This window comes from Rhineura floridana, chromosome 17 (assembly GCF_030035675.1).
Source record: "Rhineura floridana isolate rRhiFlo1 chromosome 17, rRhiFlo1.hap2, whole genome shotgun sequence".
Classification (NCBI taxonomy): Eukaryota; Metazoa; Chordata; class Lepidosauria; order Squamata; family Rhineuridae; genus Rhineura; species Rhineura floridana.
In genome coordinates, this window is record NC_084496.1 from 26,817,888 (window position 1) to 26,840,008 (window position 22,121).

General features: G+C 48.2%; 1 protein-coding gene across 3 annotated transcripts in view; it reads right to left on the reverse strand.

The window, feature by feature from the left end:
* The window catches only part of MICALL2 (MICAL like 2), a 38,037-nt gene extending 19,723 nt beyond the window's left edge, over window positions 1–18,314 (reverse strand). For all 3 annotated transcript variants that reach the window (XM_061599885.1, XM_061599884.1, XM_061599886.1), the window contains exons 1-3: window positions 17,547–18,314; window positions 7,140–7,188; window positions 3,275–3,416 (exon numbers count right to left, since the gene is read on the reverse strand). In XM_061599885.1, the coding sequence (XP_061455869.1) occupies window positions 3,275–3,416; window positions 7,140–7,188; window positions 17,547–17,689 (334 nt within the window). In that variant the 5' untranslated portion in view covers window positions 17,690–18,314. The remainder of the gene's footprint in view (window positions 1–3,274; window positions 3,417–7,139; window positions 7,189–17,546) is intronic.
* Between the last annotated feature and the right edge of the window lie 3,807 nt (window positions 18,315–22,121).

Consider the following 22,121-nt stretch of genomic DNA (forward strand, 5'->3'; position numbering starts at 1 on the left):
ATACTCCACTGGGTTTTTTTCTTTGAAAATAATTAAATAGTAACTGCAGAGGGAAGGAGCTGAGTCAGGACCACACTGCTAAGATAGGGGGATTTAACTGTCCACTCCCCCACAAAAAACCAATATTCCTGATGTAAATCACCTAAAGCTACTCTTTGCCCCAAAGAAAAGCACAGAGGTATCTTTACATTTTCAATGATGAGTAAGTAGTATTGGGGGGCGGTGGGAGGGGGGTTAAGAGGAAAATGGGAAGGTGAACTTCCTTCCCCTGGTCCACACCCCCAGATGTGTACACTCACAAAAGTATTAAACTTTTATCCTACTTATTTAGTACCCGTATCCCACTGTTCCTCTAAGGAGCTCAGGTTGGCATACAGTTTTCTCTGCTCTCATTTCTCCCCAGACAACAACCCTGCAATGTAGCTGGCCTGGGAGACTGCCCAAGTTCATCCAGGGAGCTTCATGGCCAAGTGGGGATTTGAACCCAGGTCTCCCCTGTACTAGTCCAACAGACTAACCCAGGGGAAGCCAATGTCCAGATGCCTGGATTTAAGGAAACGGCCCTGGCTCAGTGGCACAGCATATGCTTTGCATGCAGAAGGTCACAGGTTCAATTCCTGACATCACTAGGTGGGGCTGGGAGAGACTCCTGTCTGAAACACTGAAGAGCTGCTGCCAGTCAGTGTAGACAGTCCTGAGCTAGATGGACCAATGATCTGACTCGGTGCAAGACAGCTTCCTATGTAACTGTGCCCTTTATCCAGAACCATGAGGACTAGAATTTTTATTTTTAGAGGCATGGCCAAAGTTCAGTGGAAGGGCCTCTGCTTTGCATGCAGAAGGTCCCAGGTCCAATCCCTGGCATCTCCAGGCAGCAATGCGTAAAGTTCCTGCCTGAAACTGCTGGAGAGCTGCTGCCGGTCAGTGTAGGCAATACTGAACTAGATGAGCCAACAGTCTGACCCTGTAGAAGGCAGGTTCCCTATGTTCCTACAGACTGCAACCCCCACAGTCTTTGGCTACACAGGAATCTGCCTTACACCATTGGTCCATCTAGCTCAGTATTTACACTGACTGGCAGCCACTCTTCAAGGTTTCAGGCAGGGTTCTCTCCCAGCCCAACTGGAGATGCCTGGGATTGAACCTGGGAGCCCAACAACTTGGAGCCCAACAACATCTGAAGGGCACCATGCTGGCCACCCCTGCTCTGGCCATCGCATCACAAAGCAAAGAAAGAAAAGGAGATCTGCTCTTAGATCTCTTGATGTCATTCTGGTTTGGCCCTGGCGGAAACCGCTGGGCTTGGCAGAAGGGAAGGTCAGCACCAGCAAAGCCCACACTGGATGCGTTGCCAAACTCAGGATGAGGGGCAGCCATAAACGGCAGCGTGTGATCATCATAAATATCAGCCGCTTCCTGGTTGGCAAGCGGGCAACCCACAAACAGAGAGAAGGAGAGAGATGCAGGGAACTGAGCCCCAAAGCCAAGAGGTCAGCAGCGACAGAGTTCAGAGGGCACATTCCAGGCAGGCCTTGGGGCTGGAAACACATGTGCATCACACAGTTCCCAGCGCAACCACAGCCATTTGGAGGGCACTGGAGGGCATTAAAATCTGGATGGTTGTGTGTGCGCGTACTTTTTTCTTTTTTGTAACCATGATGAGATCGTTCCCTTGGGAATCAGAGGAGAGAGACCCGTCTGGCAGAGCGCCCGAAGCTTGGAGGAAAGGCTGGGTCATTAGTCTTTGTTTCAGTGTCCAAAGACAGACTTTTCAAGAACAAAGAATGCAAAGAGTCAGGGCAGGGAGAGAGTTTTGCTAGGCTAGACTTTTGGCAGTTTGGAGGAGCCTTTTAAAAGCAAGGACAGAGATTCTCCTCCCCCGCGTTCCCAAAGGGAACTCAAATGCTAAACAAGTGACCCCAACTTTGAAGAGCATTTGAAATATATATCCAACTTTTCGTATTGATCACTGAGCCCAAATACTGCTCTTTTCAATTTAGTAGGAAGTGATCTTCTTCTTCTTCTTGGCTTTGTTTTACTATTTCCTGTTTTTTATTATAATTTGGGGGTGGAGATGCACTCCCCCTCCAGATGCCACTGGACTCCAACTCCCATCACCCCCAGCCAGCATAGCCAATGGTTAGGGATGCTGAGAGCTGGAGTCTGGCAACATGTGGAGGGCCACAAGTTCTGCACACCTGACAGAAATATTACATGCAGGACCTTATTCCTGTGGTGCAGAGGTGGAATGTGGTGTCTGGTGCTGAACTCGGCACTCTCAGTTTCCAAGTTTCTAGCCCTTCTGGCTGTGAAGATAAGCTTGAAACTAGTGATATCTATGAAGCCAAAAGGGGATCGGTGGCATTTTTCAGTGGTAAACAACTGTCATTTCTTTACTGATCTATTGAACGGCAACAAGCAACCATCGACTGTTCCAGCGATGATCACGCAGCAAAATGCAGCATGAACGCTAAATAGATTTCGATAAAAGGAGTTGTCCAACCATTGACTCCAGTGGCAGAATTCAGATCTTTTGGTTGGAAAAAGTGGGGTCTTAATTACTTGTTTCTGTACCCCAAGCCCGGATGGATGGATGGCCCTGTAAAGATATGCATTCTCCCCTATGCTCACATGCATTCAAACATGGCATGCACTGGTCGCGGCATCTGAATCCACAAGAGAATCCTGATCCACTGAACTGTGTGGATTACTTCCACTTTTCCTGACTATAAAAACAGCCTTCCTGGATCAGACCATCCATCCAATATTATGCCTCCAACAGTGGGCAGCTGGATGCCTCCAGGAAGCTCACAAGCAGTGCCAGATTTAGGCATAAGTTAAACAAGCTACAGCTTAGGGCCTCACAATCCGCAGGGGCCTCAAAAAAATTCAGAAATTTTTTGGGGGGCTTTTAAAACTTTATGTGTACTGAATATATATATATATATATATCTCTGGTGTAATTTTTTAACAAAGGGCCTCCAAGCTTTATATAGCTTAGGGCCTCACCAAGTCTAAATCCGGCACTGCTCACAAGCTTCACAGACATCACTAGACCATGAAGAAAATGGTTTGCCTCTCCTGTTTCTTCCCAGCGTCTGGTAATCAGAGGTATGCTGTCTCTAAACATGGAGGCTCCATTCCTAGCTGCCATGATTAACACAACCACTGAACGATGTCCCTCCCATTTAGTTTTTGAAACCTTTTTAAGGGGAAGAATCGCTTTTCAGCCAAAAGCTCAGCAGGAGGGTGGGGGTTAGGGAGGCTTACTTACTTGGTGATCGGCCATGAAAATAGTTGTAGTACTGGGAAACATAGGTGAGGACGCTCAGTCTGTCTGGCACTTTGAGAGCGACCATATCTTCAGCGTCCAGCAAGGCAGGGATCCCCAGTTCCGTCTCTGCCACTTGGAAAGCCTGCGGGATGTGAATGGAGGAGACAAGGCAACCTGTTTCTTGTTGTTGTTTTGAGCAAACCAATGAGATGCCAGAGATGTAAAGCCAAACCAAAACCAATCTATGGTTTGTTACCCTATCTGAAACAAGTCTCTACTCAAGAGTGGCAGAAACACTCCCAAAACTTCAAGGGGCAATCCAAGGCCTCAGGTAGGGGTCTCTTCCAATCCAGAGTCTCAGGCAGGGGTCTCTTCCAGTCCTGCCTGAAATTCTTTTCACTGGGGACACCAGGCATTGAACCAATGGTCTTTTGCATACAAGGCTGACACTGTTCTATTGAGCTACAGGCCATTGGCATCTTTGCAAGCCTTTAAGGCAGCTTCAAAAGGCGCTTGTATTTCCAATGGCCTTCCCATAAAAAATGCTGTGAGCCTATAGGACAGCCTCTCCCAGCTCAGTGCCTTCCAGATGCTGTTGGACAACAACTCCCATCAGCCCCAGCCAGCGTGGCCAATCGTCAGGGCCAATCGCCTTGGGGAAGGCTGCTTTGAGGTTTTAACTGGCTTTGCTGGTTTCAAAATGCCATTATGCTCATTTGAGTAAGTTGCTTATTATGGCTGGTGGTGTGGCTGGTTTGTGTTTTGGGACTGTTTTTTGTAATTAAGTTTCTGCTATTGTCTGGGTTTTGTATTTGAATATTGTATGGCAGCCGGCTCATCAGGGAGGTTGCCCTTACAAATCTTTTAAAAACACACACTTCACAAAAGATCTTGTGCCAGAGCTTGCTTTTTTCCTCCTCCTTCCCATCTCTTTTTCCTTGTGAATCTTATCGTTTAAGGTTGTACGCCTGAGAGCAGGGACTGTCTCCCTATCAATGTTTGCAAATTGCTCTGGGATGAAAGAGATGGGTAAAAATGCTTTAAATAATTAGCAGCAGCAACAATAACACCATCACTAAGCCAAAGAGTATTGGCCCGTCTGCCCAGTGCTGTCTATTCTGATTGGCAGCGGCCCTCCAGAGTCTCTGGCTGGGGTCTTTGCGTTAAGTGCATCTTGAACGCATTGCAGTTTTATGCAACCAAAGAGGGAGATCTTAAAATATGCGTAAGTTTCCCAGTGGCATTTTTTCTCCCAACTCGTAAATACTTGGCCCATTCTGGGATTTTCCTCTCCCTCCCACCCTCCCTCTCTCTTGTTTTTGCTTTTTCTCAGAGAACAATTAGATTTCCTTTACTTTTTAAGGCTTTTTAAGGCAAGTCACAGATCAGAACAGCTTCCTAGCCCCTGTCAGAAAGCTTTAAACAATAAAATAAAAATATAGGGAGCTGGAAGCAGTGTGGCGACTTCCACCCTTCGACAAAAGCTGAAAAGAATAAAATGTGGTTCAACGGGATTGGGTGGGACTGGATAAGAGGCATCCACAATGTCCATAAGAATTACATTGCAGTAGGCCAGCCCTCCCCAACGTGATGCTCTCCAGATGTTGGCTGGGGATGATGGGAGTTGGAGTTCAACAACAGTTGGAGGGCACCAGAAGTCAATGAAGAGAGTCACTGGCCCAGGTTACATGCCCCAATAAACCATAGTTAGTGGTTTGCAGCGAATGAGATTGCTCCCGCTTTGTTTCCGCCACACCACAACCAACAAACCACAATCCCTAGCTTTGAGTTGCATCTGAACGGGAGCAGGGATCATGGTTCTTTTTGATCCAAACAAACCATGATGCCCCAGTTTGGATGTAACACAAAGCCAGCAACCATGGTTTACAGTGACAGGTGAACTCTGCCACTGAGTACACAGCAAAGCTACACAGGCCGGCCCTATCATGAGGCAGAGTGAGAAGGCGAAAAGAGGATTTTCTTGGCTCACAATCTGGCCAATAAAAATTGATGTGCAGTAGACTCAGGACAGACCAAACAAAAACCATCGTCACACAACACATATTTATTCAGTGGCGAAGGAAACACTCCCTGAACCAGCAAGGACATTATTTATGTATTTCAAGCTAAGTCAGGCTAATTAAAGCAGAAGTGGGAAACCTCACACCCAGCGGCCAATGCGGCCCTCCAAGTTTCTCTGTCTGGCCCTTGAGACTCTCCCCAGGCTATGCCCCTCACTGGTCCTGCTCCTCGAGGGTGTTCAACCGGCTGGAATGCATCAGTGAAATGTGACAATGCCTTTTGCTTGTCAGGATAGAGGCAAGGGACTTTCCGCCTATTTTTTCTCTGGCCCCACCAAGCACTGGCATGCGGCCCCCAGAAGGTTTCCCACAAGGGAATGCAGCACTGAGGCTGGGAATTTTGGGGCTCGGGCATCTGATGCAAGCCAAACCCAGAGGCAGATATGTCAGGGTAGCTTCTTGGCAGCAACCCCCCTGTGCTCAATGGAGGGGCCAATTCAGCTAGTCCTCATTAAAATATTTCTTGAGAGGGGCAGGCAGAGAATTTGACCTCTGAGGTTCACTCCAAGCAGCAGTGGAGCAACTCTGGGCCAAGACCAAGGAATCCCTCCCCGGAAAAGCAGCACAATCTGCAGCCCATCTTTTTCACAAAGGAAGGACGGCACATTCCATTCTGCAAGCATTCATTCATCCCACACTTGGATTTCTGGAGCCAGCACAGAGCTGGATGGGTGGTCTGAACGCCATCCCTTGTTGGAAACATCTGCTGAACACAACAACTCCCTCCAATACCACCCCCAAAGTAGTCAAACATCCAGAAATTCAAAATTCATGTAACACAATGGAACAAAAGAGGCAAGATCCAGTTTCCAAAAAGGAATACAGACTTTGAGTAAAGAAAGAGAGAGTGCAAATGGGCCAGTGTGGTGTGGGGGGAGCTATGGGGTCAGACTTGGACCAGGGTAACCCAGGTTCAAATCCCCCACTCAGCTGTGCAGCCCACTGTGTAAGCCTATGCCTAACCTACCTTAAAGGATTGTTGTGAGAATAACATGGGAAGGAGAATGAGCTATGATTCTCCAAGGAGCTCAGAGAAAGGGTTGCATAGGTAACAAATAAAGAAGTCAGAGAAAAATCCTCCCCCCTGTTGTGAGACCAGCCCTCCCCACTTGCATTACAGTGACACATTTTCCCCAAACCATGTGTATATGCTTATCCTTCAGTCCTTCACTCTCCCCCTGCCCACATAAAGTTGCAAAACTGTCCCAGGAATGTGGGTGTGCATGAGTGTTAGTGATTACATATACACTGGCCCATAGACACCCCTAGTGGCCAGCTTTTCCTCTGTTCCATGTGACCACTCCGGAAATCTTGCAGACCCAGTTTTTCAGAGCTCAGCCTGGGACAGAAAAGGGTACTTTTTGTACTGAACGGTGGGTTAATATTGAACGTGTCCTTACATCTCAAAAAAGAAGAAGTCTGGATCCCGACTCCCACCAGCCACCCCACCCCGGTAACAGGGCAGGTGAATAGCCATCTTTGGTGTAGTTCAGGGCACGTTGCCAGGCAGTGTGTACAAAGTGACAAAACAGACGATCGTGTCAATTAAACAGGCACAGCTAGAGGATCGTTCAAACCAACCCCAGGGCTGCCAGCTGCAGACAGAATATGGAAAAAGGGTGACGTAGGTAGGTAGGCTGTTTAAATTCAGTCCTTTCGCTTTGATCTAATCTATCCGGTGCCAAGGTGTGCAGGGTGGAGGGGAGGGGCAGGAGACACCCTGAGGCCATAGCAAGCCGGGCTAGGAGGACGTCACAGCAGGAAGCAGAACTGGAAAATCTTACCAATTGGTTGTTTTCAAAGACGTTTTCTTTGCTAAGAGAATTGAAGTCTCTGAAACAGAAGGTCAGACAGAAGGAAGGTTTTAGCCAAATGAGCCAGACTGGGCAGCTGAATCTCCCCGCTCCCCACATGCTTGCTTGCCTTCCTGAACCCCCCCAACTCCTGCAAATGGGAAAGTAAGTTCTAACGCAAGCCCCACAACTTTTTCCTAAGAAAGGAGACCCCCTCCCACCTCATAGCCAATCATGCTATTGGACAAGAATCCTTCCCTTCAGAAGACACGTACACACAAAACCAGGTATCTGTTGAAACTTGGGGCCAAGGGAAAATGACCTTCCCATTTGGAGGCTCTGAACGAGGGTGTGGGGGACACTGCAGGTTCTGTGAGGGAGCGGGAGCAAATTTCAAGCTTCTCTGAGTCCTCGCTGCTGCCACTGGCTATCTCTAAAATTATTATTTAATATTATTTATTAGTGGTGGTGTTGTTATTCAGTGTCCTGGTCTTCAGAGCAAAAAGGAACCCAGAGTGGCTTGCAAATGCCAGGCTTACAAATCTGTAAGACACGACACAAAAGGAAAAATGTTTGGGAGGGAGGAGGGGAAATAGCAAATTCAGACCCTAGTTCTGAGTTCAAAAAAATGATAACAACCAAGTGGAATGGAAACATAGGGAAAAGAGGTGTCAAAAGTTGCTGGTCTTTCAGCAGAACTGACAGAGAGGCCCTGCAATCCCATCTCTTTCCTTCTCTCTTATAGGCCAATGGAATGGCTGCAGATATGAGTTGAGGGAGGAGCTCCTCCATCATGCCCGTCCCCCAGTAGGATTGACATTATGTCACAACTAGGGACAGATAGATCAGTTCACTTCCAGATCATGTCACTTTTGCACCGTGCTCACTCACCAGACCATTCTGTACTGTTTCTGCACTAATCTATTTTTTTAAAAAAAAATCCATCCAAACATGTGCATTTTAATACATATTTCTGAATGTGTGTATTCTCAAAACAGGTTCTTTAAAAGGCATTTTGATACATCTGTTGAGCCAAAAACAGTATTAAAACATTCAGAGATGTGCAAAATCCAAAAAATAACTCCATTCTGATCTGCGTATTAGCCTGGCAGGCACTGATCAGGTCAGATTGCACAGGAGTCCTCAAAGTCCTCCCACAACCATAAGCAAGATGTCTTGCCACTGTGAAGGCATCCCGGAGAGGAGAATACCAGCCTTTCAGTGGCGCCTAGTGGCTCCATGTCAGTGGGGCAGTGGAATTCACTCCAGGTATAAGTCTGAATTTTCAAGGAGCTGTCCAGTGTGTTTCAGTACCTTGGACAGTTCCTTGAAAATTCAGACTAAAACCTGGAGCAGATTCCACTGCCCCACTGACATCAAAGCCACCAACACTCCTCTCCTAAAATGCAGAAGAAGTGTCACCCCCCTCTTTCACCATGCCCGTCCAACTTCAGACCAAACGTTTGAGATTCCAAAGGTTCAGCCCTGCTCTCTTTGAAATATATAGTACCTAATGGCAAACTAGGTGCACACACATTCAATCAGTGGCTACTAGCCAGGATGACTATGTTCTACCTCCATTGCCAGAGGCAGTATACCTCAATACCAATAGCAAGGAATCACAGGTGGAGAGACTGCTGTTGCACACAGGTCCTACCTGTGGGTTTCCCTTCAACATCGGATAAGCCACCTTGGGAGCAAGAGGCTGGACTAGATAGGCCAGCAAGGCTTTTCCGACGTCCTTACATTCTTATTCATTCATCATTTTAGCATGTGTTTTTTAAATTGCTTTTTTAAAATGTGTTTTTAAAGTTGTATATTTTGTTTTTCATGTTTTAAATTGTTGTAAACCGCCCAGAGAGCTTCAGCTATGGGGCGTTATACAAATGCAATAAATAAATAAATAAAATCATGGCAACATATCTCCACAATTGTCAAGTCTTTCCAAGGATCGGATGAAAACAGCAGTAAACAACGGCCACAGACGTGAACTTACAAGATCTGAACAGGGTGGTTCACGACAGATGCTGTTGGAGATTGCTGATTCATAGGGTTGCCATAAGTCGTAGTCGACTTGAAGGCACATAACAACAACAACAACATCTTGCAGGAATTGTATAATCTCTGAGGGCCCTTTCCAAGTTACTTTCTCTTATTCAGCTGGCGAGTGGAAAGTGCAATCCTGCTGGCTATAGGCGCTTGATGTGCCAGCACGTTTCCTGTGGGAGATGCACTTGTGAAGCAGCACCAAGCATGTCTGAACCCAGCCCCTCAGCTGACATCACCTAGTGATGTCAGCTGATGAACAGGTGGGCATGGCTTGGGGAAAATGGCCTGGTGGTCCAAGATCAGCCCACGGATCAGCAGTGTCCCACCCCTTCTCTGTTGGATGTGTGTGGTCCTCAACTCCGTGGAAGCAATTCCACTGGCACAGAAACGACTGCGGTCAAAACATCAGATCCGTCTCAGATGGACCCAAAGCAACCACAGCAAGTCTGACTTAGGACTCATGTAACCTCAGCCCTGTGGGAGCCAGTGCAGTGCGCATTCTTTTTTGAGGGCAAGTGTGGTCTCTAGTTCAGGGGTGGAGGTACTAGTGGCCCTGCACTGATGGGAGCTGGTGTTCAGCCGCATCCGGAGGGCCAAAATGTCTGCACCACTACCCGAATTGCAATCCAGAAAAGAAAGCAAACTGCAAGTATATTTTAAAGTCTCTTTTTATGGTGTTTTAGAGCGCTTTTAGTGCTTTTGTTTGCCGCCCTGGGTTCCTACTGGGAGGAAAGGCGGGATATAAATCTAGTAAATAAATAAAAAAATAACTATCCAACATTTGGAGGAAATGCCGTTTTGCCAAGAGTCCAACAGTCTGCCTTCCATAGTCACAAGCCTGTTGCTGTTTACACACCCGGGAGGCACAGTGATAAAGCTAGAACAGCCACCTGGAGAATAAACGGTGCCCTCCAGATGGAGGGTACCACGTTGGAGAGGGCTGGTGGATGGTCACCACTAGTCTCTTAATCCCACCCTGTACAAGGCAGCCAACCATTCATGTGGGGGGATGCTGTACTGGAAAGAACTGGACACGATGAGCTAACAGGCATTTTCCACGGAGGTTTTAAGGAAGTATGACTCAGTGTTGAGGAGTCATCAAAGAGCAGCTGAGAACATGTTTGCTTCCCAGACAGCCCCGTTGGGCAACGCAGAGACAAGAGGCAAAACACAAGTTGACCTTTGTTCTTTACTACTCCGGCACAAGACTTGAAAGAAAACGATCCCCACCAGAGGATTAAAATAATAACCCTGCCATTGTTTAGAGGCTGTGTCCTCGCTTCGTCTCATTTCTAAGCGTCTCCACCTTGATTGTGGGTCCTGCCTTTTAACATTAACCATCACATGTATACAAAGTTAAGCACACAAAGCATTTTTGCAGCAAAGAGATTAAGTGTGGGAGAAAATTCCTCTAGCGTTTTGCTGGGTGCCCAACCACAGTTAAGGACACAGAAGCTGAACGGAAGGGGAGAAGAGAGGTGGCAACCCATTTCTTAGCCATCTTTCAATTCAGTGGGTCTCTAGGACCTCATCTGCACTAAACATTTGAAGCAGTGCCAGACCACTTTAAACAGTCATGACTTCCAGCAAATGATCCTGGGAAGTGTAGTTTGCGAAGGGTGCTGAGAGTTGTTAGGAGACCCCCTATTCCCCTCACAGAGCTGCAGTTCTCAGGGTGGTATAGCAATCAATCCCTCTTTCCAGAGAACTCTGGGAATCATATCTCTGTGAGGGGAATAGGGGTCTACAAACTAGAAACTACAGTTCCCAGAATTCTTTGGCAGAACCCATGACTGCCTAAAGTGGCATGATAATGCTTTAAATGCATAGCCCAGATGGAGCCTATATTGGAGTTGTGTGATTGCAAGCAAGAGAAACTGTCAAGGTTCTGGAAATATGAGTTTTCCTCCCTTCGAGAAACAGCCAAATAGGGTTGCCAACTTTTTTACTGGCCTTTGCACCTGTGTCTTCAGCAGCAGCTTGTGCTGAACACATTTAGCAAATGATAATGTGGATCTCCGTGCTCCAGGAAGTTTTGCCTGCTGACTACAACAAGTCAAGCTGCTCTCTGAAAGGCACAGGAGCAAAGCAGGAAAGATTCAGCAGGTCATTTGGCAACCCTTTGAGCCAGAAGCTTGAAACTTAGTGCACGGGTGGCTGAGGCACCCCAATTTCAGGGTGGTGATGGGGGAAAGAGAACTTTTAAATGGGTCATCTGAGCAGTCCTCTTCAAGAACAGGAGAGACAAAGAACATCTCAAATGGATAAGGAGCCTCTACATTGCCTAGAACAGTATAACTGTTTGACCAAAAGTGTGGTGTAGTGGTTAGGAACAGAGGAAGCTGTCTTACATGGAGTCAGACCACTGGTTCTTCTAGCTCAGTAGTGTCTACACTGACTGGCAGCTGCACTCCAGGATTTCAGACAGGATTCTCTCCTAGCCCTACCTGGAGATGCCGGGGATTGAACCTGGGGCCTTCTGCATGCAACGCAGCTGCTCTGCCACTGAGCTATGGTTACAGGATTGGACCAGGGAGACCCAGGTTCAAAATCCCACTAAGCCATGACTTTGGGCCAGTCACTATCTCACAACCTAACCTACCTCACAGGGTTGTTGTGAGGATAAAACAGAGGAGGGGGGAAATCCATGCAGTCCTTGGTGGAAAGATGGGATATACAAGCACTAAACAAGATCATAATAGCAGGTCAGGTCAGAGCCAGCATTACTCGGCCTAGTATTATTTCTGTTACTATTTAGATGTAATAGTTGCTTGATATGCAAAGGTCTCCAAGGGACTTACACAACGTTAAATCAAAAACAAACAAAACACACTATAAAAACATAACAATAGAGAGCAACAAAGCAATAGCACCCTCACGCAGCCACAGGAAGGTTTGGCAGCATATTAAAACAAAACATGTCAAGCTATCAAATGCCTGGGAGGAAAGATACGTCTTTACCTGGCGCCGAAAAAATGTCAAAGGCACCAGGCAGACCTCACTGGGGAGCATATTCCACAGATGGGAAGCCACAACTAAAAAGGCCCTCTCCCTTGTCACCCCTCCTTGAGCCTCCTTCAGAGGGGGGATCTGGAGAAGGGCCTCAGAGGACGATCTAAGGGTCTGGGTGGGTTCATAATGGGAGACTATGCTCTGGAAATGCAAGCTGGATTTCTGGGCTCATTTAACTTGGGTGTCTGAACATTGCTGAATGCCATAAACGTCGCTCTCCATTTCTTTGAACTGACCCCCTGGAACGATAGGATATCCTCTCCTGTCTGTGGAAACAAGACAACTTAAGGGAGGCTGGCAACAGTTCCTGTCCAACTCAGCTCTTTCCCTCTGGAAGGATCCTGTCTATCTTTGCATCCAAACTTGGGGAAAGGAAGGACAAGGGGCCCAGTTCTGATCCTGAGTCAGTGATCTCATTTGTTTGTGGCAAGTTTGTAGCATCAACATACTGGGAAATGCTTGAGCTGCTGATTTCTGTCTGTTATGCAAACATGCTTGAGAAAAACCAGGCAATTTCTTCGGAGAGGAAGGAATTGTCTGCAATCAAGGTCACACGTCTCCTCCACCTTTGGGTAGCTGTGTAACAGGAGGACACATTTGCAAGCATAGCTTGTCCCACCACAGCACTGCAGGGAAGGGAGAACCTGCAGTGTGTAAAATTCCCTCCGACTTCCACCCGGCAGGTCTGCCAGGGGCAGTAATAAACCTTCCTTGCAAATGATGAAGAAGGAAATGCAACCGGACAGTCAAAATTCTTTCTGCCAGGACAGTTTGCAAGAAAGGTTCCCCGGCTGTAGAGAGGACAGGCTGGGAGGCAAGTTCAAGGAAACGCCAGAGGGAGCTGGGAGGGGCCAGCGGGCCACGCCTTTTGGGCACTGAGCAGGAAGAGGCACCTAAGAGGAGAAAAGGAGTAAAGAGAGAAAGAGAAAGAGAGAGGGAGAGATCAAGGCTGGTATTTTGAGGCAGAGGAGAATGCAGCCCTGAGGCTCCCAAAAGTTCGTTGGGGGCGCCTCTGCTTTTCCACCTGCTGCTTGTTTGGTTTGCTTTCCGGTTGCATTATTTCCTTATTTTGCACCGTGTACGTTTTATGTAAGCCACCTTGTGTACTTTTGTAGAAAGGCAGCTTATACAGTCATTAATTATTATTATTATTATAGTAATTAGCTGCAGCAGCAGGAAAAGGTAACAAATTCAACGACCAGGAGATGACAAGAGGGTTTGGGTTTTTTTTTTTTTAATCATCTGGGCTCCTTCTGGGAGGAAGGGCAGGATATAAATTTAATAAATAAATACATTGGCGGGGGGGCAAAGCAGCCCAGAAGGGCAGCTGACAACAGCAGCTCCAGTTACAGTCACCTGGACTTTCAACCTGGACTTTAGGACATGGACCTATAAGCTGCAGATCCAGCATGAACATAGGAAACTACCTTATACCGAGTCAGATAATTGCTCCATCTAGCTCAGTACTGTCGACACTGACTGGCAGGGGCTCTCCAGGGTTTCAGGCAGGGGTCTCTCCCAGCCCTACCTGGAGATGCCTTTGGGGATTGAACCTGGGGCCTTCTGCATGCAAAGCGATGCTCTGCCACTGAGCTACAGCCCTACCCCTAAGGAGAAGACCACACATTGTGCCCATTGTGTTAACTGAGGCTTCAGCATGAACGGGATTGCAGCCTCCAATGGATGGGATTTACTGCTGATCTCGGAATAAACTCAACTTCTTGCCACTTTGGGTTTCTTCAAGAGGAAGGGTGGGATATAAATTAGGTTGTTGTTGTGTACCAGATGAGTCGCTATCGCCAGTTCCATCCTAGACTGCCAACCCTGGTGTGCATACTAGGAATTCAGAGGCAGAATCCATCCTTCATACGTGCATCTTCCACACATCGACAGGATTTATGAGATCTCCAACTGCAATGCTTTTCCACAGTAGCAAAGAGAGCATCTCCTTCCCAAACACGCCTTCGTTAACTTAAAGCAGGAGGGGCCTGCAGGCTAAATCAGGCCTGGCACAGGTCCCAGTTCGGTCTGCAAGGCCGTTTTCCCCAAATCATGCCCACCTGCCTCACACCTGATGTCACACGAGACACTAGGTGTGGGGCAGGTAGAGATATGGCTGCAAAGCAGCAATCGGAAGACTTCAAGTGTGCTCTGGATTGATCCTTGGCAAGCGAGGCTTGCTGTCAGAACCAATCAGCTCATTGGCAGTGACAGCAGACCCTGGTGAAATCAGCTGCACTGTCAAGGCCCTGACAGGAAACTCTGTAGTGCAGGTAATTCCCGCCCAGAGTGGGCTTGCTGCAAGAGAGCTCAGCACCACTCCTACTTGAGCAAGTTCACCACTCCTGTTTCACCCTGGATGCACACAACACTCTCGGATTGCACGCAGTCACCCCAACATTATGAGTATCACCCCCGTTTGTCCTAGATACAGAGAGCACACTCGGGTTGCAGGCAGTCAACCAAACTTCGAAATCCATTCAAATTGGCAGTTGCTGACCAAAAAAAACCACAAGAAGACAGGCTAGAAATCCAAATAATAAGTAACAAAATGCAATCCTTCCCCCTCCAAATAGATTCATTGCAGGGGCAAAAAAAACCCCAAAGCTGTATTCACTTAGGAGTTTAAAAATGGTGAGACTTTCCACAGGCCTGTAAGGGGTCCACTAAATCACCCCCATCCCGCAGATGAGGGCCAGACACAGGAGTTGCTCACAGCCAATCTTCGCCCACCCAATGACGTTATGCCTGTTGCAGCCACAAAGCCACATGCCGAGGGAACTCAGAGGTTATGTACAACAGCCTAAGTCACCAAGGCATAATAATGCGCCCTTCCTTGTCTCTCTTCCTGCCATGCGACTGATCCCGATGAAGGAACGGGCAGGAAGTGGGGAAAGGAACAGCTGAGGGGCTGATGTTAGCACACAGCATGGCTTTTATCCAGCCCTCTACTCTTCCTTCATCGCTACCAAGTCTTCAGCTTAGTCCCTGCAAAGGCAGCTGACCCAGGTTTGGACTGTACCACTTCAGCCCGGAAGGGCCATAGCTTAGAGGCAGAGCATATACTTAACCTCCCAGAGACCCTTATGAAAGGAAATGTAAATAAAATCGCCCACATCGTCTATAGCCTTTCGGCAAATCTATGACGAGACCACACCCGGAATACTGCGTTGCTGCACCTCCAAAAGGATATTGCAGAGCTGGAGAAAGGCTCAGAAAAGAGCAACCAAAATTATCAAGAGGATGGAGCGATGCCCCTGTGAGGAAAGGTTGCAACACTGCAACGATTATCATTATAAGTATCAGCATTATTTCTTGAATTTATATCCCGCCCTTCCTCTGGAAGGAGCCCAGGGCAGCAAACGCATTCACACAACATCTGGGGCCTTTTGGTTTCGAGAAAAGGCAAGTAAGAGGTGACATGATAGCTGTGTGTAAAGTTACACATGGTGTGGAGAAAACAGATAGAGAAAAGTTTATCTCCCTCAGCGCTAGAACTCATGGACATCCAATGAAGCTGAACCTTGGAAGATTCAGGATAGACAAAAGAAAGGACTTATTCACACAGCGCGCAGTTAAACCATGGAATTTGCTCCCACAAGAGGCAGTGAGGGCCACCAATTTGGACAGATTTAAGATTAAACAAATCCATGGAGGATCACACTATCAATGGCTAATAGCCATAACGGCTGTGTACATTTGTTTTTAAGCTAAAACAACTTGTTCAAATTTCACCTCTGTCATGAATTCCCTTGAGGGCGTTTGGCAAGCTGCTCTCACAGCTTCAGCCGACACAAATACTGGCCCTACCTCACAGGGTTGCTGTGAGGATTGTCGATATTAAATTATTTTAAATGCTTTTCATACCTCCCTTCATCAAGACTGACTCAAGGGCAGTTTTCAAGTTGTGTGTTTTTGTTTTTAAATACGAATATATAAAACCACAAACAAAACTGCAGAGGAACGAGCAGCCAGATGCATTTTAAAAGTACGTAAGAACTTTTAAAAATCAGAGAGAATACAAAGGTTCTTACTTGGCACCTAAAAAAACCCAATGCAGCATCCCATAACCACAGCACCAGAGAGGAAGAAGCCCTCTCTCCCTAACTGCCACCCACTTTGCTTCAAACAGGAGAGGCGCACATAGATGGACACCGAAATATGATTTTGGAGCACAGGCAGATTAATAAGGAAGTACCTGCCCCTTCAAGTACCTCGCTGCTGAGCCATTTACAGCACAATGGATGTGAAGGTCTTAAAGCAGCCTTCCGCAGCCTAGTTGCCCTCCAGATGTTGTTGGCCACCAATTCCCATCAGCTCCAGCCAGCATGGCAAACGGTCAGGGGATGGTGGGAATCGGAGTCCAAAATATTTAGCAGGCACCAGGTTGGGGAAAGCTGATCTAAAGCACAATGCAAATGCCTCGAATAAGAACCACAAGAATTATCACTACTAAGGTGAAATGTGTCTTTCACATTTCAGCTCAGAGAACCCCCTACATTTTATTCTGCACAAAAACATCTTTGGACCACAGGATGCCACTGACCCTTGTCTCAAGGAGCTGCCTCCCCCAGCACAAGAGGGGCTTTCTCTTGTGGTTTCTCCCAAGCACCTGGGACACCCAGTAGTGTGTCTTGGCCAATTCATACATGCAAGGTCCCTTCATGATAGTCACACCACGCCCCCACACAGCTATGCCCCCACACAGCCACACCCCTTCTAAGATTATACAGCCTTCTAAGATTATGCAGTAAAATGAGCTTCCAGCATCTTCCTTTGTATGGAGTGCTTTCCCTTAGTGATGATGCATTGCAACGATCAGTGCAAATCTCCTTTCAGCTACATCTACTATTTTCTGTGCACGTACATGGACAAATGTACTCAGATGTACAAATATAAAGTGAGGAACTGCCTTTGCTGATTTTCCCTTCTCTGTTGCCATATTAAAGGGAGTGTGTTAGCTACTGAGAAGAGTCTGCTCAGTGGCTGACACACCTCCTTTCACTCTGATTGGCTCCAAATCAGCAGGAAAGGGCACTAAAGACATAGGGACCCTGCTCTCAAAAACATAAGGGGTCTAATACCCCCCTAGGACCCTGAACAACTGCACCCCTGTACATACTGCCCCTGAAAATGGAAGTTTCACTTAGCCATTCTGGCTGATCCCCTCCAATAGATCTACCCTCCAGGAATTTGTCAGCCATCCCAGCTGGCACCCATCCCCACAATGCTTTGCAGCGGTGCCTCCCCCACCCACTCCAAGTCCTTAATGCCAAAGGGGGTGGGGGTGGGGGTGGGGAGACCCTCTCCAGCTCGCTCTCCCACAGTAGCACTCACATGAGATCCGGCCTGTGGCGATGGAGGATAGCACAGAAAGCCAACCCGTCCCGGAAAGAGGTGGTCATGTTGGTGATGCTGACCTCCCTGTACCCTTCGCACTGTTGCTTGCACCACTGCTGGAGGGCTTGGATAGCTGCCATCTTGGAGGCGGGAGGGTTAAAAAAAAAAGGCGAGCTAATGATGGAGCAATACAGAGCGCGGTAGGGGAAGGGGTTCAGCGCCTCTCACCCAAGCCTCTGGGCTGATCGGAGCGCGGGAGGGGGCGGCAAACGGAGAGTTGACGAATCTTCAGAAGTTCGCCGCTGTCGAAAGGTTTCCCCTTCCCCTTAACTATCATGACGCCTCCCCCAGGTCACCCCCCTCGCCCACTTTTCTACATAGCAGGAGGTGGAAAGAGAGAGGGGGCACTCCAGCCCCAAACCCTCCGTCCAAGTACACGTGGCTAGAGCAACATCGCCTCCTCTCCCCGAAGTGCCAGGCTGGTAAGCGGGTGGGGCTGGGGAGAAGGAGATCCTCCCCAGCTGCGGCTTCCCCTGATAGTAGCGCAGATCCTCGGAGCCGTGGAGCAGAGGGCGGCCGCTGCGCTTCAGACGTGCGCAAAGACGCGCAACATCTCCAAAAATATATATTTCAGAAAAAGGAAAACAGAGGGGCCTGGAGGAGGCGGAAAACACCCCCCCCCAAAAAAGCCAGCCCCCCACAAAGCCCGATCGCGCCTGACGGCTCTAACTCCGAAGCGCCTTCCTCCACCGGGAAACCCGGAGAAACTCCAACCGCCGGATCTGTGGGAAGGCGGAGGCGGAGAGAGAAGAGCACGGGGGGGGGGGGAGGCGGAGAGCCAATGGCTGCCGCCCGGAGGGCTGACAGGGCGTGGAGCAGCGAGCCGAGCCGAGCCGAGCGGCGCGGGACTCCGCCTTCGCCTCCCGCCGCTGGGGAAGAAGGCGAGTTGCAGCGAGACCCCCCCCCTCCGACGCGCCTTCACTCCGGACTGATCCGGGAAGCGCCCGGCCCGATCCTGTGCGCGCTGACTCTGGAGTGAGCTGCGCTTAGCGCAGTTGGGGGCGCGATCCGGTGCCTGCAGATTCGGAAGGGATTCTGAGTGGAGGGGCGAGCGACCGGATCCGAACTATGCTTACTCGGAAGTAAGCTGTGTGGAGTCCGGTAGGACGTCCAGCCCGATCCTGAGCGTAGTGAAACAGGATGCGCGGAGGAGGGGGATCCGATGCATTAAGGGGTTCTCAGTGGGGAGAGAGACCTGATCCTAAGCAGCAGTGTAGTGGCAAATTCAGAAGTGCAGGATCCCTTCGTTATAGTCACAGCCACATATGCCCCCTTTTTTTGCTCCTTGGTTGAATGAGATCCTTCTTCATGTCTTCTCCCCCAAGAACAGAAGTCCCCAGAAGCCAATAAGCATGAAAGGGGGGATGTTAGCTACTTAAAAGAGTCCTCTCACTGGCTGACTCACCTCCTTTTACTCTGATGGACTCCAGTCAGCAGGAAAGGACAAGGAAGCATGTTAGAAGACTCTTCTCAGTGACGAACTCACTCTCCTTTCATGCCAAGTGGCTCATAGGATGCTGGAGACAGAGGGACTCTGCTCCCCCAAAAAGAAAGGGTCTAAGACCCCTGAGACCCTGGATGACTACAACCCTGATCCTAAGCATGCTTATCCAGAAGTAAGCCCCGCTGAGTGAAATGGGATGTACGGCCTGATCCTGGGCATGCTTGCCACTCAGAAGTCGGGGTCCAGTAAACAAAGGGTGGGATGAGCAACCTGATCCTAAGCACACTTACTCAGAAGTAATCCCCCATGCGTGTAATGAGCTGTGCAGGGCAGTTCTATGAAGCTTTACTCAGAACCAAAGTAAGCCAGAGTCCATAAGAACTCTAGGAAGAGTCCTGCTGAATCAGGCCAGAGCTGCTTGCCGCAGCAACCAACCAGATGTCTACTTGAAGACCACAAGCAGGGCGTAAAGGCAACCGCCCTCCCTTGTTAACTGGTATTGGGAGGTAGGGAGGCTCTGAACAGGGAGGCTCCATTGGGCCAGCATAATGAATAGCTGTTGATGGACCTTTCCATCATGAGCTCATCTCAGCCTCTCTCTATATATATTCAGAAATGCATGTCTATCCTACCTTGCTTGTTCAGAACTTGATCAGCTGTTGATAGCTAACATCCGAGTGTAAAACACTGGGCACTCACAGGCAAGCAAGCAGCAGGTTAATGCAGAGGACTAAGGGTTAAAATGAAAAGAAGGGAGGCAGAATAATCAACCAATCATATAAGACCATAAGAAGAAACCTGAGGGATCAGGCAAATCTAGTCCCACATCCTGTTCTCACAGTGGCCAACCAGATGCTCATGAGACACCTGCAAGCAGGACCTGAGTGCAAGAGCACTCTCCCCTCCTGCGTTTCCACCAACTGGCATTCAGAAACATGCTGCGTCTGACTATGGAGGCAGAGCATAGCCACTGATAGCCTTATCCTCTATGAATTTGTCTGACTCTGATCCTCCTTTAAAGCCATCCAAGTTGGTTGCCATCACTGCCTCTTGTGGGAGTGAATTCCATCATTTTACTGTGCACTGGGTGAAGAAGTACTTCCTTTTGCCTGTCCTGAATCTCCCAACATTCAGCTTCATTGGATGTCCACGAGTTCTAGTGTTATGCGAGAGGGAGAGAAACTTTTCTCTGTCCACTTTCTCCATGCCACGCATTATTTTATACACTTCTGTCCTGCCACCTCTGACTAGCCTTTTCTCTGAACTAAAAAGCCCCAAATGCTGCAACCTTTCCTCATAAGGAAGTCACTCCATCCTCTTGATCATTTTGGTTGCCCTTTTCTGAACCTTTTCTGGCTGTACAATACCCTTTTTGAGGTGAGGTGACCAGAGCTGTATGCACTATCCCAATGTGGTCGCACCATAGATTGGTATAGTAGCAAGATGATACTGGCAGTTTTATTTTCAGTCCTTTTCCTCATGACCCCCTACAAGGAATTAACCTTCTTCACAGCTGAACAAGTTAAAAAGCACAGGTCCCAACACGATCCTTGGGGGACTCCACTTTCTACATCCCTCCACTGAGAGAACTGTCCATTTATTTCTACTCTCTGCTTCCAGTTTCTTAACCAGTTACTGATCTATAAGAGATCTCCTCTTATCCCATGATTCCTAAGCCAATTTTGGAGTCTTTGATGAGGGACTGTATCAAAAGTGTTTTGAAAGTTGAAGTACACAATGTTGAGTGGATCAACTCTATATGTTTGTTCACACTCTCAAAGAACTCTGAAAGATTAATGAGACAGGACTTATCCTTACAGAAGCCATGCTGGTTCCACTTGAGCAAGACTTGTTCTTCTATATGCTTGGAAATTTTATCCTTGACAATACTTTCCACCAGTTTTCCCAGAACAGACATAGCTAACCAGCCTGTAGTTTCCTAGATTCTCCGCCAGATCCCTTTTTAAAAATTAGTTGTACATTGGCCACTTTCCAGTCCTCAGGTGGCCGATCTTAGGAACAAATTACATATTTTTGTTGGAAGATCAGCAGTTTCACATCAGAGTTCTTTAAGAACTCTCAAGTGAATGGCATCCAGACCCAGCAATTTGTCAGTTTCTAATATGGACCCAGATAACCTGAACAACTATCGACCGGTAGCGAATGTGCCATTTCTGGGCAAGGTCTTGGAACGGGTGGTTGCCAGCCAGCTCCAGGCGCTCTTGGATGAAACCGATTATCTAGATCCATTTCAATCTGGTTTTAGACCCGGTTTTGGCACGGAAACAGCCTTGGTCGCCCTGTATGATGACCTCTGTCGGGAGAGGGACAGGGGGAGTGTAACTCTGTTGATTCTCCTTGACCTCTCAGCTGCTTTTGATACCATCAACCATGGTATCCTTCTGGAGAGACTCGCGGAGTTGGGAGTTGTGGGTACTGCCTGGCAGTGGTTCCGCTCCTACTTGGCGGATCATCTCCAGAATGTAGTGCTTGGAGAACATTGCTCGATACCCTGGACTCTCCATTGTGGAGTCCCTCAGGGATCGGTACTGTCCCCCATGCTTTTTAACATCTACATGAAGCCTCTGGGTGCGGTCATCCGGAGTTTTGGAGTGCGTTGTCATCAGTATGCTGATGACACGCAGCTCTATTTCTCCTTTTCATCTTCTTCAGGTGAGGCTGTTGATGTGCTGAACCGTTGCCTGGCCGCGATAATGGACAGGATGGGAGCTAATAAACTGAAACTCAATCCAGACAAGACCGAGACGCTGTTAGTGAGTGCCTTTTCCGCACAGATGGTGGATGTTCATCCTGTTCTGGATGGGGTTACACTCCCCCTGAAGGAACAGGTTCGTAGTTTGAGGGTTCTTTTCGATCCTTCCTTGTCACTTGAGACTCAGGTAGCCTCGGTGGCTCGGAATGCGTTCTACCACCTTCGGCTGGTAGCCCAACTACGCCCCTATCTGGACGGTGACGACCTCGCTTCAGTTGTTCATGCTCTGGTGACCTCTAGATTGGACTACTGTAATGCGCTCTACGTGGGGCTGCTCTTGAAGACGGTTCGGAAG